The sequence below is a fragment of the Chaetura pelagica genome, unplaced genomic scaffold (assembly GCF_000747805.2).
Source record: "Chaetura pelagica isolate M959 unplaced genomic scaffold, ChaPel_1.0 scaffold438, whole genome shotgun sequence".
NCBI classification, from domain to species: Eukaryota; Metazoa; Chordata; class Aves; order Apodiformes; family Apodidae; genus Chaetura; species Chaetura pelagica.
The window spans coordinates 580,717-595,966 of record NW_009954113.1 but is presented as its reverse complement, the minus strand read 5'-3'; the positions used below and the strand labels follow the sequence as shown (position 1 = coordinate 595,966).

General features: G+C 49.8%; 1 protein-coding gene across 1 annotated transcript; it reads right to left on the bottom strand.

Annotated features, from left to right (window-relative positions):
- Positions 1–4,979: 4,979 nt before the first annotated feature.
- On the bottom strand, positions 4,980–15,250 carry SCNN1G (sodium channel, non-voltage-gated 1, gamma subunit; the record flags this gene model as incomplete). The annotated part of the gene is made up of 12 exons (XM_010002586.1): positions 4,980–5,369; positions 6,036–6,111; positions 6,313–6,374; positions 6,727–6,784; positions 6,864–6,942; positions 7,385–7,502; positions 8,701–8,799; positions 11,624–11,787; positions 12,238–12,341; positions 13,264–13,457; positions 13,905–14,199; positions 15,060–15,250. Coding segments are annotated over 12 exons (1,830 nt in total), but the record flags the coding sequence as incomplete, so codon positions are not given.

Here is a 15,250-nt window from a genome sequence, read left to right as displayed (position 1 = left end):
GGGAGCCCCTGGGATCCTCTGGGAGCCCCGGTCGGGGGCTCTGCCCGCAGCCCCGCGGGGGGAGGTGCTGCAGCCGGGCGGGATGCACGGGTGGGCTCCGGGCTGAGCCCCTCGCTTGGCCATGCCCGGGGCTGCCGGGAGAACCGGGCAGCAGCAGAACTGCCGGTGCCCTGCCAGCCCGGTCCCGGGTGTCTGGAGGAGACACCTCCCAGTGCTGGTGGTTGCAGAGCTGGCTCACCCTGCCCCGGAGGTGAAAGGGTAAAATTGAAACACCCACAATCTCCAGCCCTGTCCGGCATTCCCAGAGCTGCGCCTTTTTCAGGGCACAAGCCGGGGCTCAGATCCTGGGAGGCTTTTCCATAGGCATGTGCTGGAGATGTCTTTCCCTGCCCCAGCCCCATTTGCATTAATGAGACATTTAAACCTGTTTGTGGACCACTGCAATGTCACCCAGCCTGGAAGGGGCCCGGGCAGCCTTTAACCCTGTCGGTGCTGCCTGGCTGCACCCGCTGGGAGCAGCTTTGGGCAGCCTGGAGCAGCCATCCCGCTGGAGTTACCCCCCAGGCTGACACCCCCGGCAGCTGCACCCGTGGGGCTGGAGGCAGTGGTGCTGGGATCCGGAGGGGCCCTGGCTGCATCTCAGGTGTGTTTTCCAAGGAATCTGGATCTTACTGTTCATTATCACATCCTGGGCAAGTTTTTAATCCCAGTTTACTGGGAGGTTGGATGCTCCCGTTTTTATCTCTGGATTGCCAGGTGGAATTCTGTCTGGCAGGGAACAACACATCCTCCCTGCCTCCTGTCTCTGAGTCACTTTTGTGCTGGCTCTTCCTGCCCAGCAGAGAAACAGGCAGAGTCAGGGGGAGAGTTTCAGTTTCCACCCGAGAAAAGCCTTTGCCCAGCAGTTTTGATTCCCAAAAGTACTTAAGCAGCAAGTCCCTCTGCTGCAGCTGGGGTTTGTTTCTGCACAGCTCACCCCTCCTCCCATTGTTTTTCCCAGCTAGTGTTTGTGCCAGAGGAGCTGGGAGCACTGAGAATGCACTGACAGACCTGGCCAGTGGTAAGGCTGACTGCTGCTCTGCAAGTGCTGCCACCATGGCTTGGACAAACCCATCTCTGAACTCCCTGTGGCAGGAGAGCCCCTGCCCTTTGCAGTGCTGCTTTGCAGGGGTGGTCAGACAGCCCCAGCAGTCAGGCACCCACAAGCAAAACACCTGAGCTCTTTGAGTTAGGGCTGGTTGGGAAGGTTTTGCTGAGAAAGAAGATTTGGTTGTTGCCCCTGGAGGGTGTCATGGGGTGACTGTGTGTGAAGTGAGACAGAGCCAGCCCTGGGCATGGCCAGCAGGCTGCAGGATGCAGAGGTGCCCACAGGCTCCCTGTGCTTTCAAACCCTGTTTCTGTGGGTCATCACTTGCTGGGAGAGGCACTGTCCAGCAAACCTCTCTGCAGCTGGATTGTCCTCCAGGCCCTCAGCAGCTCCTCTATCACCCACAATTTTCTCCTGCTGCTGCTGAGAGCTGGGCAGAGCCCAGTGAGGTTTGCCCACCTCCTGGGCTCCTGAGGGCCAGTCCTGGCTTGTGGGCAGCCTTTCCCTGTGAGTCACCAGCATCTGCCACTGTGTGTTGGCTTCAGCACCTCTGCCCAGCCCGTCCTTGGCCCAGCAGTGCTGTGTCTGCTGTGCTGCCAGCACCTTCACCTCATTTGTGAGTGCTGCAGCCCTGCAGTGCCAGCGAGCTGGTGGGCTGCCCACCTCCAGTACTCCAGCCCCCCTGGGAGTACTGTCCCCATGGGAAGTGACTGGCATTCCCACCCAACCCTGACAGCTGCAGCAGAGGACGAGATGTTGCCCGGCCACAAATTTTACTGCCTGTTGTTTCTGTAAACTCCAAACTGAGTTTCTTAAATGTTCTGAGTTTATGATGTTTAGTGTGTGTCAAACCTGATTCTTGTACTGTCCTGGCCTGTGTTTAAGATGACTCAGGAGTTTGGCAGAGTTCAGGACTTAATTCACAATGATGTTTTTCTATAGCTACCTCATAGATTTCTGCCTCCTGGGGATTATTCACAGGACGAAAGATGCCTGCCCTGAGAAGTAAACATAAAAAGCACCTACAGAAAATTGGCACTTAATCAAAGAGTTTAGTGTGGGTGTTCATGCCAAAGGCACCCGGCAGGACACACATCCCAGGTTATGGACCCATGAGGCCATTCAGGAATGCCACAGAGAATGCTGTGCTGCCACACGTTGCTCCCAGTCAAAGGACATTGTCCTTAGCAGAGCTGCAGTTACTGGACACACAGTCTGACTGGTCACTACAAGGGCTTTCATGCAGGATTGGCACCAGTTTGATTATTTTAAAAGGCTCTCGTTTTGGTCTGGGAAGCCTTTAAAAATACAAAATTCCCAAATGATCACTGGCTGAAGTGTCATCAGCTCTCCCTGAGGTCTGGCTTTGCTCTAATGTTTTACCCTGAGGCTTTGACTGTGTTGTGGATTCCCAGGTATCCCAAAGAGAGAGCTGGGAACCAGCCTATGGCAGTTGTGTATCCATGTGACACAGCTGCTGGCTGCCACCATGTTGGGTATCTTGGCACTGGGGATATGGCTACCAAGGTGGGTACACAGCTATGTGGTGGGCATCCATGTCCCCTCCACCTGTCCCCAGCTGTGCTAGCTGCTGGTGCCTTCCCTGGCCACAAGACCCAGGTGCTGGATGATGCTTGGCAGCATCTGGGGGTGGTTTCCTTTCTGCCCTCCTCCTGGGGGCTGATTGCATGATTAGTGCCTGCTGATTTAACCCACCCTTGGTACTGGGGGCTGTTGGGAGAGGGGCAGAGACACTGGAACAGTCTGAGAAGGAGTTCCTGTGTGAGTGGTGGGAAGGTGCTGAGCTGAAACCCTGCAGCCCCTCCTCTGTGCTGCCCACAAGCAGCAGGGAGCAAACCTGGCAATCCCTGCAGAGCTGTGATGTGCCCAGCACTGCAGCCTGCACAGGTAGGGGTGAGGAGCAGAGGGGTTGTGTTGCACTTGGAGATATTTGCTTGCTTTTTCCTGTGGAGGTGTTTCCCCCCCACTTCCTTCTCCCTTCCAGTGCTCAAAGCAGGCTGTGCTGTGTAAGAGTTGGAGTCAAAGCTGACTCCAGCAACTCTGTGTCTGGAAGATCCTGAGCTGGGTGTTACTGAGTCAAACCAGTCCCTTTGTAAAGAAGCAACAAATTGGCAAGGAAGGAGCTTGCTGTGAGACATTATCTAACTCTGAAGTTGGCTGGTGTTTCCACCACTGCTGCAGTCACAACAGCTCACATTGTAACTCAAGGGTGGTGGTGGCCCAGGGGTGGGTGAGACTTGTGTGGGCTACCCTGGCATTTGTCTTGGGGTCTGTTTTGCCCTGTTGCAAACGGAGCAGGTCCAATGTAACGAGTGCTGTTTTTTGATGGTGTGTTAAGAGGTGATGGGAACAAGCAATGGTTTGTTGCCTTTGTGTGCTAGAGAAGGGGCTCTGAGGCAGAGCAAACCCACTACTGTCTTCTCCTCTGGTGCCTAGCTGGGGTGCTCAGTGGTGCTGAGCACCAGGCAGCCCTCATCAGGCACATCATCTCTTGGGATGCCTACAGGGCAGTAACTCATGTGTTGTTGATTAAAAAAACAAAACAAAAAACAACAAACAAACCAAAATCAACAACAAAACAAACAGAAAAGCTGTTACTAAAAATATATATCTTTATTTTTTCAGTGTATCAGCTATTTAAATAATTCACTTAAAATAACTTTATTGCACATTAAAGAACCTTTCTGGATTCTCACTGTCCTATATAAAATAAGCTTATATAGATAGAGAATAGAGAGACTTTCTCACACCTGATCCCTGCTCTCACACACACTCTCACTCACTCTTGCTCTACAGAGGCTGGTGCAGGTTCTGTTCACCCCCAGCATCACTACTGAGCTCTAGGCAGTAACAATCAGCTCTGGCAGGAGGGGGCTGGGTGCAGGCCTGGGAGCACAGGAGGGCTCTGTCCCTGAGCTGGGTGCCCTGGGGGTCTCTCCATGCACCCTTGGCAGCCTGTAGGAGCAAGAAGCAGCCACTGCCTGTGGTGCAGGGAGGGTCTGGGCTAGTGCAAGTCCCCTCCTGGGCACCACCAGCTCCAGCACAGGCAGCAGGAGGAAAGTCCTTGCCCAGGGTTGAGCAGGAAAGGAGCAGCTCCAAGGGCAGGTGCTGCTTAATGAGCTCCTCTGAAGTCGCCTTTCATGGCCAGCTTGAGCCATGGGACACAAAACAAGCTTGCAGAGTAGGCAGCTCATGACTGATCAGAATTGGGTTTTGTGCCATTTGTGCCATTTTCTGATTATTCTTTTTGGATTACTTAGGTTCTCCCACTCAAGCTGTGCAATAACTTGCTCTGCAAGTATATCTATGGCTATTCTAACTTTTCATCTCTGAATTAAGAGCTCATCAGGCCTCCTTTGGAATCTAAATTGAGCTTGAGAGCTTTCCTTTTGACCACTTTGTGCTCTTCCCACCCAGACCTCTGTCATTCTCCTTCCTGCCAATGTTGTGCTGCATTCCTGAAAGCCCTGGGTTTTTCCCACAAGTCAAGCCACACAGCAGAGAGTAATTAGTGTTAATACTCAATGTGGCACCAATCCTCTGCTGTGGAGTAATTCCTGCTCACGTACAATGCGGTGTGTGCAGTAGGTTGCTAATGTGTGCTTCTGTCTGGCAAGACATCCCTGCTCAGTGCCACATCCTGCTTCAGCCATCTCCTATGATGATTAACTTGAGAATTGATGTTGCCTGAAGTTCCTAATGTCTCTGAGCCCTTGGCTTTTGTGTCTGAGCTTTGCAAGTTCAATCCCTGAATAACGGTCTGACCTGACAGCCCTTCAGTGCTTGCTTGGGTGTGTGCCTTTCACCCCTAGACATGAGGGTCCAGCACCCACCTCTCATTTTGGCACCTGGATGGGTGGATAAACAAGCGTCAGTGCTGCCCGACCTCCAGCGTGTCGGGCAGCTGCTCGGTGAAGGCGGCTTCGAGGCGCAAAGTGCTGTAGTTGGGGGGGGGAGTCCTGGGCAGGGGGCTGTCCTGGGGCAGCGGCAGGCGCAGGGCAGTGTTGAAGGTGGGCAGGTCCTCGTCGATGCAGACGGGGTTCTCGTGGCCCTGTCTCTCCAGGTCCCTGGCCTGCCCTGGCTTCCCTGGCCCGGCTCTTTTCCGGTCGTTCCACCACTTCTTGGCCTTTTGCCACTGGCGCCGCATGACGATGGACAGGGAATCGATGAAGAAAACCTCGACGATCTCAATGACACACACGACTGAGCAGCTCATCCAAAGGCCCAACTGGCCTCCAAAGTTGGAAAGAAGAATGACGAGCTGGACAGCAGCAGGCACAGGGCAGTGTTGAAGGTGGGCAGGTCCTCGTCGATGCAGACGGGGTTCTCGTGGCCCTGTCTCTCCAGGTCCCTGGCCTGCCCTGGCTTCCCTGGCCCGGCTCTTTTCCGGTCGTTCCACCACTTCTTGGCCTTTTGCCACTGGCGCCGCATGACGATGGACAGGGAATCGATGAAGAAAACCTCGACGATCTCAATGACACACACGACTGAGCAGCTCATCCAAAGGCCCAACTGGCCTCCAAAGTTGGAAAGAAGAATGACGAGCTGGAAGAGACAAGAGCACAAGGTGTTCAGCTCCTGTGGGCACTGGGTGTGTGTCCATGGCACTGTTCTGGGGTGCAAGGAGGCTGCCCCAAGCCGTGTTTGCTGTGGGCACTTACCAAAGGCAGGGGCCCTTCCCCTGCCTAGCGCTGCACCTGCTGCCTACAGGCTGCCTGGGTGCAGGGCTTGGCACTGGGCAGCTTGAAGAGTGCCCCAGAGAAAAGGGCTGCAAAGGGCAGGACTGGGCATCACAAGGTGCGTCACCTGTGGACAGCTTCCCACCCCTGCCTGGGTGGGACCACTGCCCTGGCCAGGTGAACACCTCCAGCTCCTCCAGCCTGTCCGTGTGGCTGGGGCTGAGCAGGGAGCTGCTGTGCTCACTTACTGTGTTGGCAGGATTCTCTGAAATGAATCTCTCGTTCAGGTCTTTGTAAAACACCATGAGGTTTGCAAGGTCTGTCCTGAGAGGAGAAAGAGATGGCAGGCTGAGGGTTTAGTAAAACAATAACATGAAACGTACTGAAAAACTATGCAAATAACCAGTTGGACCAGTAGGGCTGGGCCGCTCTAAGGGAGCTTTTTCCCCAATTGCCATCATTAGGGCTGCTGAGATGGTATCTGAGCTTGAGGTGCAAGCTAGAAACACAGACATGGAAACTTACTTGTTCAGCTTCTTGTTGATTTTCTGCCCTTTGTCCCAAGAGAGAACTCGAAGCATCCAGTCCTGGAAAACAGACAGAAAATACTGCTACAGCAGTGTGCACTTGTGTAGAAATCCTCTGGAAGAGGAGCTTGTGCTCCACACCTCCTCAGACCAGAGTAGGTGCCAGAACTGAACATGTGATGGTCCAGCCGTCCCCAGGGGATGTCCCAGCCCATAAACCAAATTTTAGTTTAATGATGAACTCCTGGAGGGGAAGCCCTCTTCTGGACATGACAGCCTGATCCCCTGAGAGAAGCAGCACTGCAGTGCTAACCAGCACCCCAAGGCTGCCCTCCTCTGTGCTGAACCTCTGGGTCATGCAATGGCTGGTTGTGCTGCGCTGCCCTCACGGCGGACGCAACCAGGACCTCACCTCTGACACGGTGGATGGCCACTGGGCAATGCTGGTGGTGAGCGCCCACTCCTTGAAGCTGGAGAGAGAGGTAGGCTGTCAATTGTGAGCTTAAACTCCCACGCAGCATTTTACCTCTGGCTGTGGGCAGGACTTACCTGCAGGCGTCTTTGCAGATTTGCTGGCAGCCCAGCTGCTCCTTCACGAACTTCTCGTGCAGTCTGTAGTAGCAGTACACTGCAAGAAGGGAGCAGGACTTGTGTGTGAGAAGGCAGAAAGAAAAGCTGTGATCTTTTGCTACCTGTGCTGGAGTAGAGTTTCTGGGGTGTGGGTGGCCTTTATGGCCATCTCCTATAGGCTGAGGATAAAAAGATTTACCCTACAAATATTGCTAAATATTCTAAGAAGCTGTCACTTGCTGTAGGCATGAGCAACTGCCTCACCCAGTCAAGTCCTCCACTTGACACTTCCGTGGTGAGTGCAAATGACAAGTAATTGGGACAAGTGTCAGAAACAAGTCAGTGTAAAAAAAAAAAAGAGGCAGAATCAGGCTCTGTGCTAAGTGGGCTGAGGCAGATTTGCCTTTCCCAGGGTGGTGTGTGGCTGGAGTGGTGCTGGGTGCAGGCAGGGCTGTGCTGACTGGGGACACCCTGGCAGCAGGGGGTATTGGAACACTTACTCCAGTTGGGGTTTTTCTTGTAGTTGCAGTACTCGGCTCCAGCGGGTAAGGGCTGTGCGTACTGGGCACAGCCACAGGAGTCCACCATGGCCTTCTGGAAGCAGGAGTGCAGGCAAATCTGGGAGAGACAAACCAAGAGCTGGTGTCTAAGCAGCATAGGGTGCTGCACTCCTGCAGCACCAAGCTCCAGGCTTGCATGCACTAAAAACATCTCCTCTTTAAGGCAGCAGCAAGAAGAGGGGAATCCCATTTCCCTGGGCATTCCGGCTCTGTTGGTAGTGAATACAAATACAGGCAGAAAGTGCAAAGGAGGGTTTAGGCTCTAGTGCAAGAGAGATGAATATAATCCTCTCTGAGGGGGGATTCTGGGAATGCCCCTGTTTCCCCTATAGCCATCGAAAGCTTCAATGCTGCTGTTGCTCTTTCCACAGCCAAGGAGGTTTTCAGTCTGCCATGGCACGTGGTCCATGAATCAACAACTAGGTGTGGGAAGTGACTCACTAGTGAAAGCCTTCACAGCTTTGACCGAATTGTCTTGGTGAATACATGTAGACCTGAAGCTGCAGGATTAATAGGGTAGTAGAGTCAGTGTTTCATGCTAAAAGACTTAATCATTTGGAATAAGCAGGAGCTGAACTTTTTTTTTTTTTTTTTTTTTAAATCCCAGTCCTTCATCCTCTTGGTTCCAGTCCCAGCCCTCCTGAGCCTGGAGTTTCAGTTAGGTACTGTTAGTAAAAACCTGAGCTAATGTCTGTGTGAACTTCCTGGCAATTCATCACAGTAGCTTTCAGGTATAATGCCCCATAAAATAAAAATTCAGCCTAGGCACAGGCTTTGCAGTAGGCAGCAGCTAAAATAATTACAGTTCTTTAAGTTGAGAGTACCAGAACAACTGACACTCTCTAAGAGGACCCAATTACAGAAACCATGCAAAATTAGTGGAAACTTACTCTGTAAACAAACATCCTGCTATCTGGATGCTGATTAGATGGTATCTGTCATTCTTGGAGTCCTAAAGGTCACAATTTCTGGCTTCAAGGGTTACTAGTCTGCAACATTTACTTGGCCAATATTTTCCAGTCTCGCATTGCTTGAAAGTTGCCTAATGAGCTCATGTTCTCTCTTTATCTAACAGGGTGCCTAAGGGAACTTCAAACATCAGTCACTTAGGAATAAAACTCAGATTTTAACAAGTGCTGTGGTTAAAAGCAGAGACCCTACACCTGCTGGACTGTTCATAATCTCAGATCTCCAACTACAAAGCTGTTTAGAAAGGTAGTTTTGGAGCAACTGATAAAATGAAAGGTAACATTTACCTGGAGTGAGTAGCTCTTGTTGTAGAGATTTTCTACTGGTATGTCAGCACCAGTCTCTGTACAGTCACTGTAGGGTTTGCTCAGCTTGCGAGACCGAGTCTGAGAACCAGAAAAGAACAGGTCTTGGTTTTTTGAGTTCAGAGAGAAAACAAGATGCAGTGGCAGTTTATCATGATTCTGCAACTGTAAGTGATGGGGCAGGTTTGAGTGGCATGTTTATCTTTTGCCATTTCAAATGATTTGTCAATCACTTGTCAGAACAAGGGTTGTTGGGTTTGTTTGTCTGTAATATCCACTTCCCAAAACACTGCTCTGGCTGGATTATTTGCTGTCTGTGTTGAAAACCTCTAAAGCTAAGCAGAGCTGGCATAATTGTAACAGGATTTTTCAAAGCAGAGTAATTAATAAGTATATTTTCTCTCCTTGGAAAGTCCTGGAGGCTATGAATTGTTTGCCCTGGATGTGTTTGTTTTTGAGGGAAGGGGGTTGTTGATTTTTGTTTTCTGTGAGGACTCATACCTTCCTAAGCTGTTGCACTGGCCACTCCTGTTTGGTGGGTAAAACAGCACTCCAATCTCTGCTAGTGCTCAACAGCACCTCTCTACAATCACTCTAGATCAAATGTTTGCATCTCCTTCAGGACTTTTTCCAGGTGCTGGTTTGACCCCTCCACTCCAATGAGGGCTAACACCTTTTCCTGTTCTGTAATCTCTGCCGAGAGAAATGAGCTCTGAAATGCCAAGTGCTCTGCCTGCAAGGTCTGTTGAAACCAAGGCTGGGAGCCCTCAAATTTGTCAGACCTGATTCAGGCTACACCACTTGTTTCCTGCAGACTGCCCTACCCTGCTCAGCCCTGAGCTCTTACTGTCATTCTGCAGTAATTATCCACTTTGTAACAAAGACGGTGACCTGAAACCACAAGAAATGTCATCATTTAGGAATTCATTCAGTTATCTTTCACTACAGAGTTTTAAATTAGGGGCTGATTCTACACAGGATCAATTTAGTAGGAACCAGATAAATGCCTGCTTACCTTTAAGGCCCTGACTACAGATCTACAGATTACAGAGGTGACACTTGACAGTGAGCAGTGCCATTTTCATCTGCAGCAAAAGAAGGCTACAGGCATGTACAGTTTAAGTCAGCTCTTGTAGAGAGATGCTCAAATCTCTTTTTGGAGGGGACACAGAAATATGACTTCAGTATTAGAGATGGATTACTTCTGCAAACTGAATGTAACCAGCTTTTAATATGCTTTTAAGTTCTGCAGACAATCTAATGCCAGGACATCTGCCTCAATCTGCTGTATCATGAGTTGATGATAGATTCTTTCTATAGATTTTTTTTTTTGTCATGTTTATACTCCTACAAAAGCTTACTTGTTTATTCAGGTACTGTGAAATAATTTCCAAACTAAATATTTAACTAAAGCACTGAAACTCCTACCAAGCAATACCTTGTTTGCATTCCAAACATCTTGGAGTATTTTTAGAGGGGGGACACAGAAATACATGAGCAACAGCCTAGATACTGAGGTTTGCATCTGGGAGGCAACAACTGCCCTGCTGGTGCCTGCAGCTGTGTCCCTCCTCCACGTATTGGGATGTGGTGCCAGGACTGATCTGGCACCTCTGTCAGGGCAGGGCTGTACCACTATCACCACTTCCCCTTGGCAGCCTCTCTGGAGACCTCCTTTACTGGCAGTACAGTGACCAGTAGCTTTTGTTTTGAGTCCAGAAATTGTGTCCAGCTTCTATTTTGGCTGCTGTGTTAGGAGGCAATCAGATCAATTCCTTGTGCCAAATCTTTGAAGTATTGCCACCGAGATACCTTCAACCTTGTTATTTATATTATATGCAACAGTCTAAAACTACTCAGCCAGGAAAATATTACATGAGGTATTGAGATTCTGTCTGCAGTGACTTTCTCCTAGACAGTGTAATAGTTATAAAGGAACTAGTGGTGTGAGACTTTGCCTCCTTTACACTGTTCTGTTTTGATACCTTCTACTCACTGTTTGTAAGGCAGCCTTTATTCCCTTTGGTTAAACCAAGCAGTTGCTGCCACAGTTTTCCAGACAGGTAACTATTTGCACATTTTAAAACCTGTTTTTAATGTCTTTTCTAATTCATTCACTATCTAGATCTAGCATACCCACCCAGCACAGTTAAGCAGGGCTGGCCGATGCCTTTGATCCAACCATCAATGAAGAAAAGGCAGAACTGAAATGCTCACTTAACAGCCCATCCAGATGAAAGGGGAAAGTCTGGCTTGCCTGAGAAGCCCCTTGGGTCAAATGCCTTGTCTGCACTACACTAATTGGGGAAATTTGGAGCTGCAGCCCTCCCTGCCCTTGCTGACAGCAATGACAAGATGCTTCACTAAACTGGCAAGGGCAGAGTCATTGCCTACGGGGTTTTCTTTTTTTTCGAAGTGGGATAGCAAGAAACCCAGAAGACAGACTTACACCCACAGAACAGTTAAAGGGCTCATGCTGCAGTCATGTCTGCAGCCTGACCCTAATGTGGTACCCACAGCTCATGCTCTTTTCTTCCACCCCTGGAACCTGCGTGGGATGCACACCCATCTGCGTGTTGCTAGAGAGAAACAGGGCACATGACAACACATTTCTGTGGTTGTGGATTTTGGTGTGAAAACAAAACACAAAATCCCCTGGAAAGCCAAGAGGTTGGAGAAAAGGGAGAACAAACAAAATCCCAGTAGCTGTTTGGTTTACAAGGACCTGACTTTCCAACAGCCTCTCTGCAACAGAAAACTTTGTTCCAAAAAGTGCCACCACAGGCACTTGAACTGCTCAAGTGTGAAGTATTGGAAGCCTTCCAGCTGCCAGCTACATTCTAACATCCTATCGGTTCATGTTTACAACTGTTTCAAGGAGATGGGAAGGAGGGCTGTCACTCACAAAGTGCATCCCTATGGAGGTGGCTGCAGCCGTTTCGATTTCCGTGCCAATGTCTTCAATGAAGGGATATTCGTTCTGGTCATGGACAATGATCTTGGCTCCTGTTGATGTCACCAGGAAGGGGTTGTAGTCTGCTTCGTCTATATACAGAACAACCTGCAATCCTGAAGAGCAGAGACAAGGCAGGAGAAGAGTTACACCAGAAGCCAGAGTCACTTTTTCAGGTTAGGAAGTGAAGCACAGTTTATTTACTGTTATTTGGCCTCAAGTAGAACTGTAAAAACCAAGCAAAGCCTTTGCAGTGCTAGACGGAGGCACTTGCAGCAAGCAACATCCCTCTGCAGCCCCAAGCACAGCGAACAAAGCCCGTCTCTGCAGAGCACGCCTGAAACTTACTTTAAAAGTTATATAACCGGGAAGCAGTCATTTCAAATGGAAAACATTAGTGATGCAATGATATTATCTTTGTATTCTCTGGCAACAGTTTGCACTAGTTCAAACAAGTGCTTCCCCAATCAGCTTGCACATCTAGAGCCAACACATCCATCACCCTCCAGCAGGATCCAGTTCCCTGCCCCGCGCCTTATCTGGCGGCTGCTCCCGGGGCTCCTCACCGTACTCGCTGCCTCCCGTGGAGGTGCTCAGCACCGTCCCGCTCTCCCCGCTGTTGAAGGTGTAGCAATTGCCATGGAGGGGGTGATGGAAGCGAGTGAAGTGCCTGAAAGAAATCAAATATTGCTCCATTGCCCTCTTCAGCTTTAACTGTCTGTGGGAGAAAATCGGCAGATTTGGGCTTTTGTTTTGGCAGAGACACAAGGACTGGATTCTTTTTTTTTTGCAAGCAACTGGTTTTGCTGAGAGGTGTGTGATATCCTGAAACTGCACAGAAGTATCATCTGGTTTAATAGCACCAGGAAATGAAAAGTTTAGGAAGTTTTCATGTGGGAATGGGGACTGAGGGAATGTGGGAAGCAGATTTACAGAACTAGCAGGAAGGTGGCATTGCAGGGACAGACTTCTTTGTCGTTTGACAGCCAAGTGTCTAAAGGAACATGAATCTTCATTTTTCAGAAGAGATGTCAGAGCCACTGTCATGCAAGGGAAGCTAAGGACACACCCTCATGATTCAAGCACATTAATGTCTTCCCTGGGAACATCCCCCTCCTGCTCAAGCAAATGTCTTCATTCCAAGAAAAGATTTTAGGGTTTGCAGGATTACAGGCACAAGCAAAATGCCTTCAGTAAGGAGAGTCCCAGTGCAGCCTGTTCTGTGCAGGGCACCAGGAAACCCTCAAGTCCTCGGCCAAGGGCAAATCTCATCCCTACAGCTGCCCAGGAGAACACTGCTGCTGCCCCCCGGGGTGAAGGGGAGATTCTCCTGCTACCAGGACACACAAGAATTGTGCTGCCACAATCATAAGCAGGTAGATTGAGCCTGCCAAAACCCACGGGTTTATCTGAAATGTGGGCAGCAGAACACTATGACAAATTACATTAAAGAGTGCGATAGAAGTTCATGAAGATGCAAATCCTGCTTTAAATAAAACCAGAAACTGTTCCTGCTGGAAATCAGCAAATACCAAATATTAAATTCCTATAAATTAAGCTGTTAAGCTGGCAGGTATTTTCTGTGCACTGACCTTTTGTCACAAGATAGGCCATCAAAGAAACAAGTCAGTAGAAGGTCATCAGCAGAGTAACTCAATTTCTCTTTAGTCTCCAAGGGAATTTGTGCCATGATGTTCATGTAATGCAGCTTGTACCATTCTTGGATAGCATTAACACCAGAACTGAATGTGTAAAGTGCACACTCACTGCTGTTGTTTGCATCGCACTGATAATTACAAAGGGGAAAAAGCGTTTCAGATGAAATGAAATACCCCAAGGTATGTGTGATATGGTTTCTCCTTCACAGCAATAACCATGTATGAAGTTAGAGTGGCAACAAGGGGACAAAGGGCCATAAAAGACCTTTCATTCAGGGCTATGTGATACAATCAAATGTTTCAGACCCAAAGGACAGGTCAACATGGAAGGCACGAAGTCTATTTGAGTAGACTTCAGTATTTGAGTAGACTTCAGGAAGGCATTTATCTTCCAGAGAGCTGGAGATGGATCTGCAGGTAACCATAGAGGCATGCCAGAATGGGCAAAAGAGCTGAGGGAGTGTTATTCACTCTAAAGCCACCTAAGCAAGCAATAAAACAGGCCAGAGGGACACCAACCCTAAACACCCCTTTGTTGCCCCACAAGGAACTTGCCAAGGAAGAGGAACACTCACCAGCTGAAAGCCAATGATATCATTGGAATCCCCAGAGTTCACTATGGACGAGTCCTTGTGAAAGACACTGCCCTCTATTTTCCTCTTCTGGCCACTGCGAAGGTCAATCACAGTCTTGGAGAAGTCCTCAAACTTCACCAGAGGGATCTGTTTGAAGAAGTTGCTCCCTGTGCTGTTCCACTCGTCCACCGACCGGCGCACCTTGGACTTGCCTTCTGAAAATCCATAGAAAGTCTCCAAAGCCTTTTTTGTCTCTTTGTCCAGTTCAGATAAATATTCTTTCATGGAACTGTACCTGCATTAGAGACAATGTGAGAAAAGTGACATCCCACCTCACTGCCTAGCTGAAGTGTCTTGCCACTGTGCTGCAGATCTCACTGTTGAGGACAGAATTCCTTGTTGTGGACTCACATGGATCTCTCCTACTACCACTTCAATTTGCACTGGTGTGGGCAGACATGGCTGTGCCCTGGGAGCAAGGACCATCTGAAGCAGAGTGGACTGCACTACAGGGAAAGCCCTTTCAGACTCCCAAGCTCCCTGAAGGTTGTGTTAGCAAGCCCGAGGAGGCAAAGCATGTGGAAATACAACTTCTGCATCTATGCCAAGAGACATGGGAGAGCTGGATCGCCTGCAGGGACCAGGACAGGTAGCTGGCAGTGGAACAGACATCAACATGTGTGTAATTTGGCAGAAGAAAAAGAATTGTGGATTTATAGTGTTAAAGCATCCTAGAAGGACAGAAAGAGGCAGAGGCAACAGAGAAATGACAGATATTGCCTTTTCATTCTTCAGGAGATGGCATCGTATATAATTCTGGAACTTTGGTCCTGGAAAAATGGGAATTTGAAGAGAACCACAGAGCTGACCAGGGGCTGTCTGGGGCAGAAAGTGAAATCTACTGAGCTCTAGCCCAGCAGGCAGCAACTGGAGGCTGTGAGTATAACCCACATGGGTCTGAAGAGCACCAGGGGTGGATAGGTAACTCAAAGTGCCATACACGTAAAACCCAATGTCAGGAGAAACTGCTGCTGAGCAGCGTGGCAGCGCAGCTGGGGATGCCCAGGAAGGAATTTGGTGCTGGGCTGGTGAGGGGATGATGAACCCGCCGGGATTCCCGGGGACAGGGGTCCCACTCTCCCCCCCGTGCCTTACTTGTAGGGGTTGATGTTGCAGATGGTAACGGCGGGGAAGGGCAGCTTCTGGAACTGGACGGTGACGGAGACCGAGGCGCTGTAGTAGTTCATGAGGAGCTCCGCGCACTGCCAGAGGATGAGCCCGACGGCGCTGAGGGTGAGCAGGATCCAGATGAACCTGCGCAGGCGGCCGCGGGACACGACGATGCG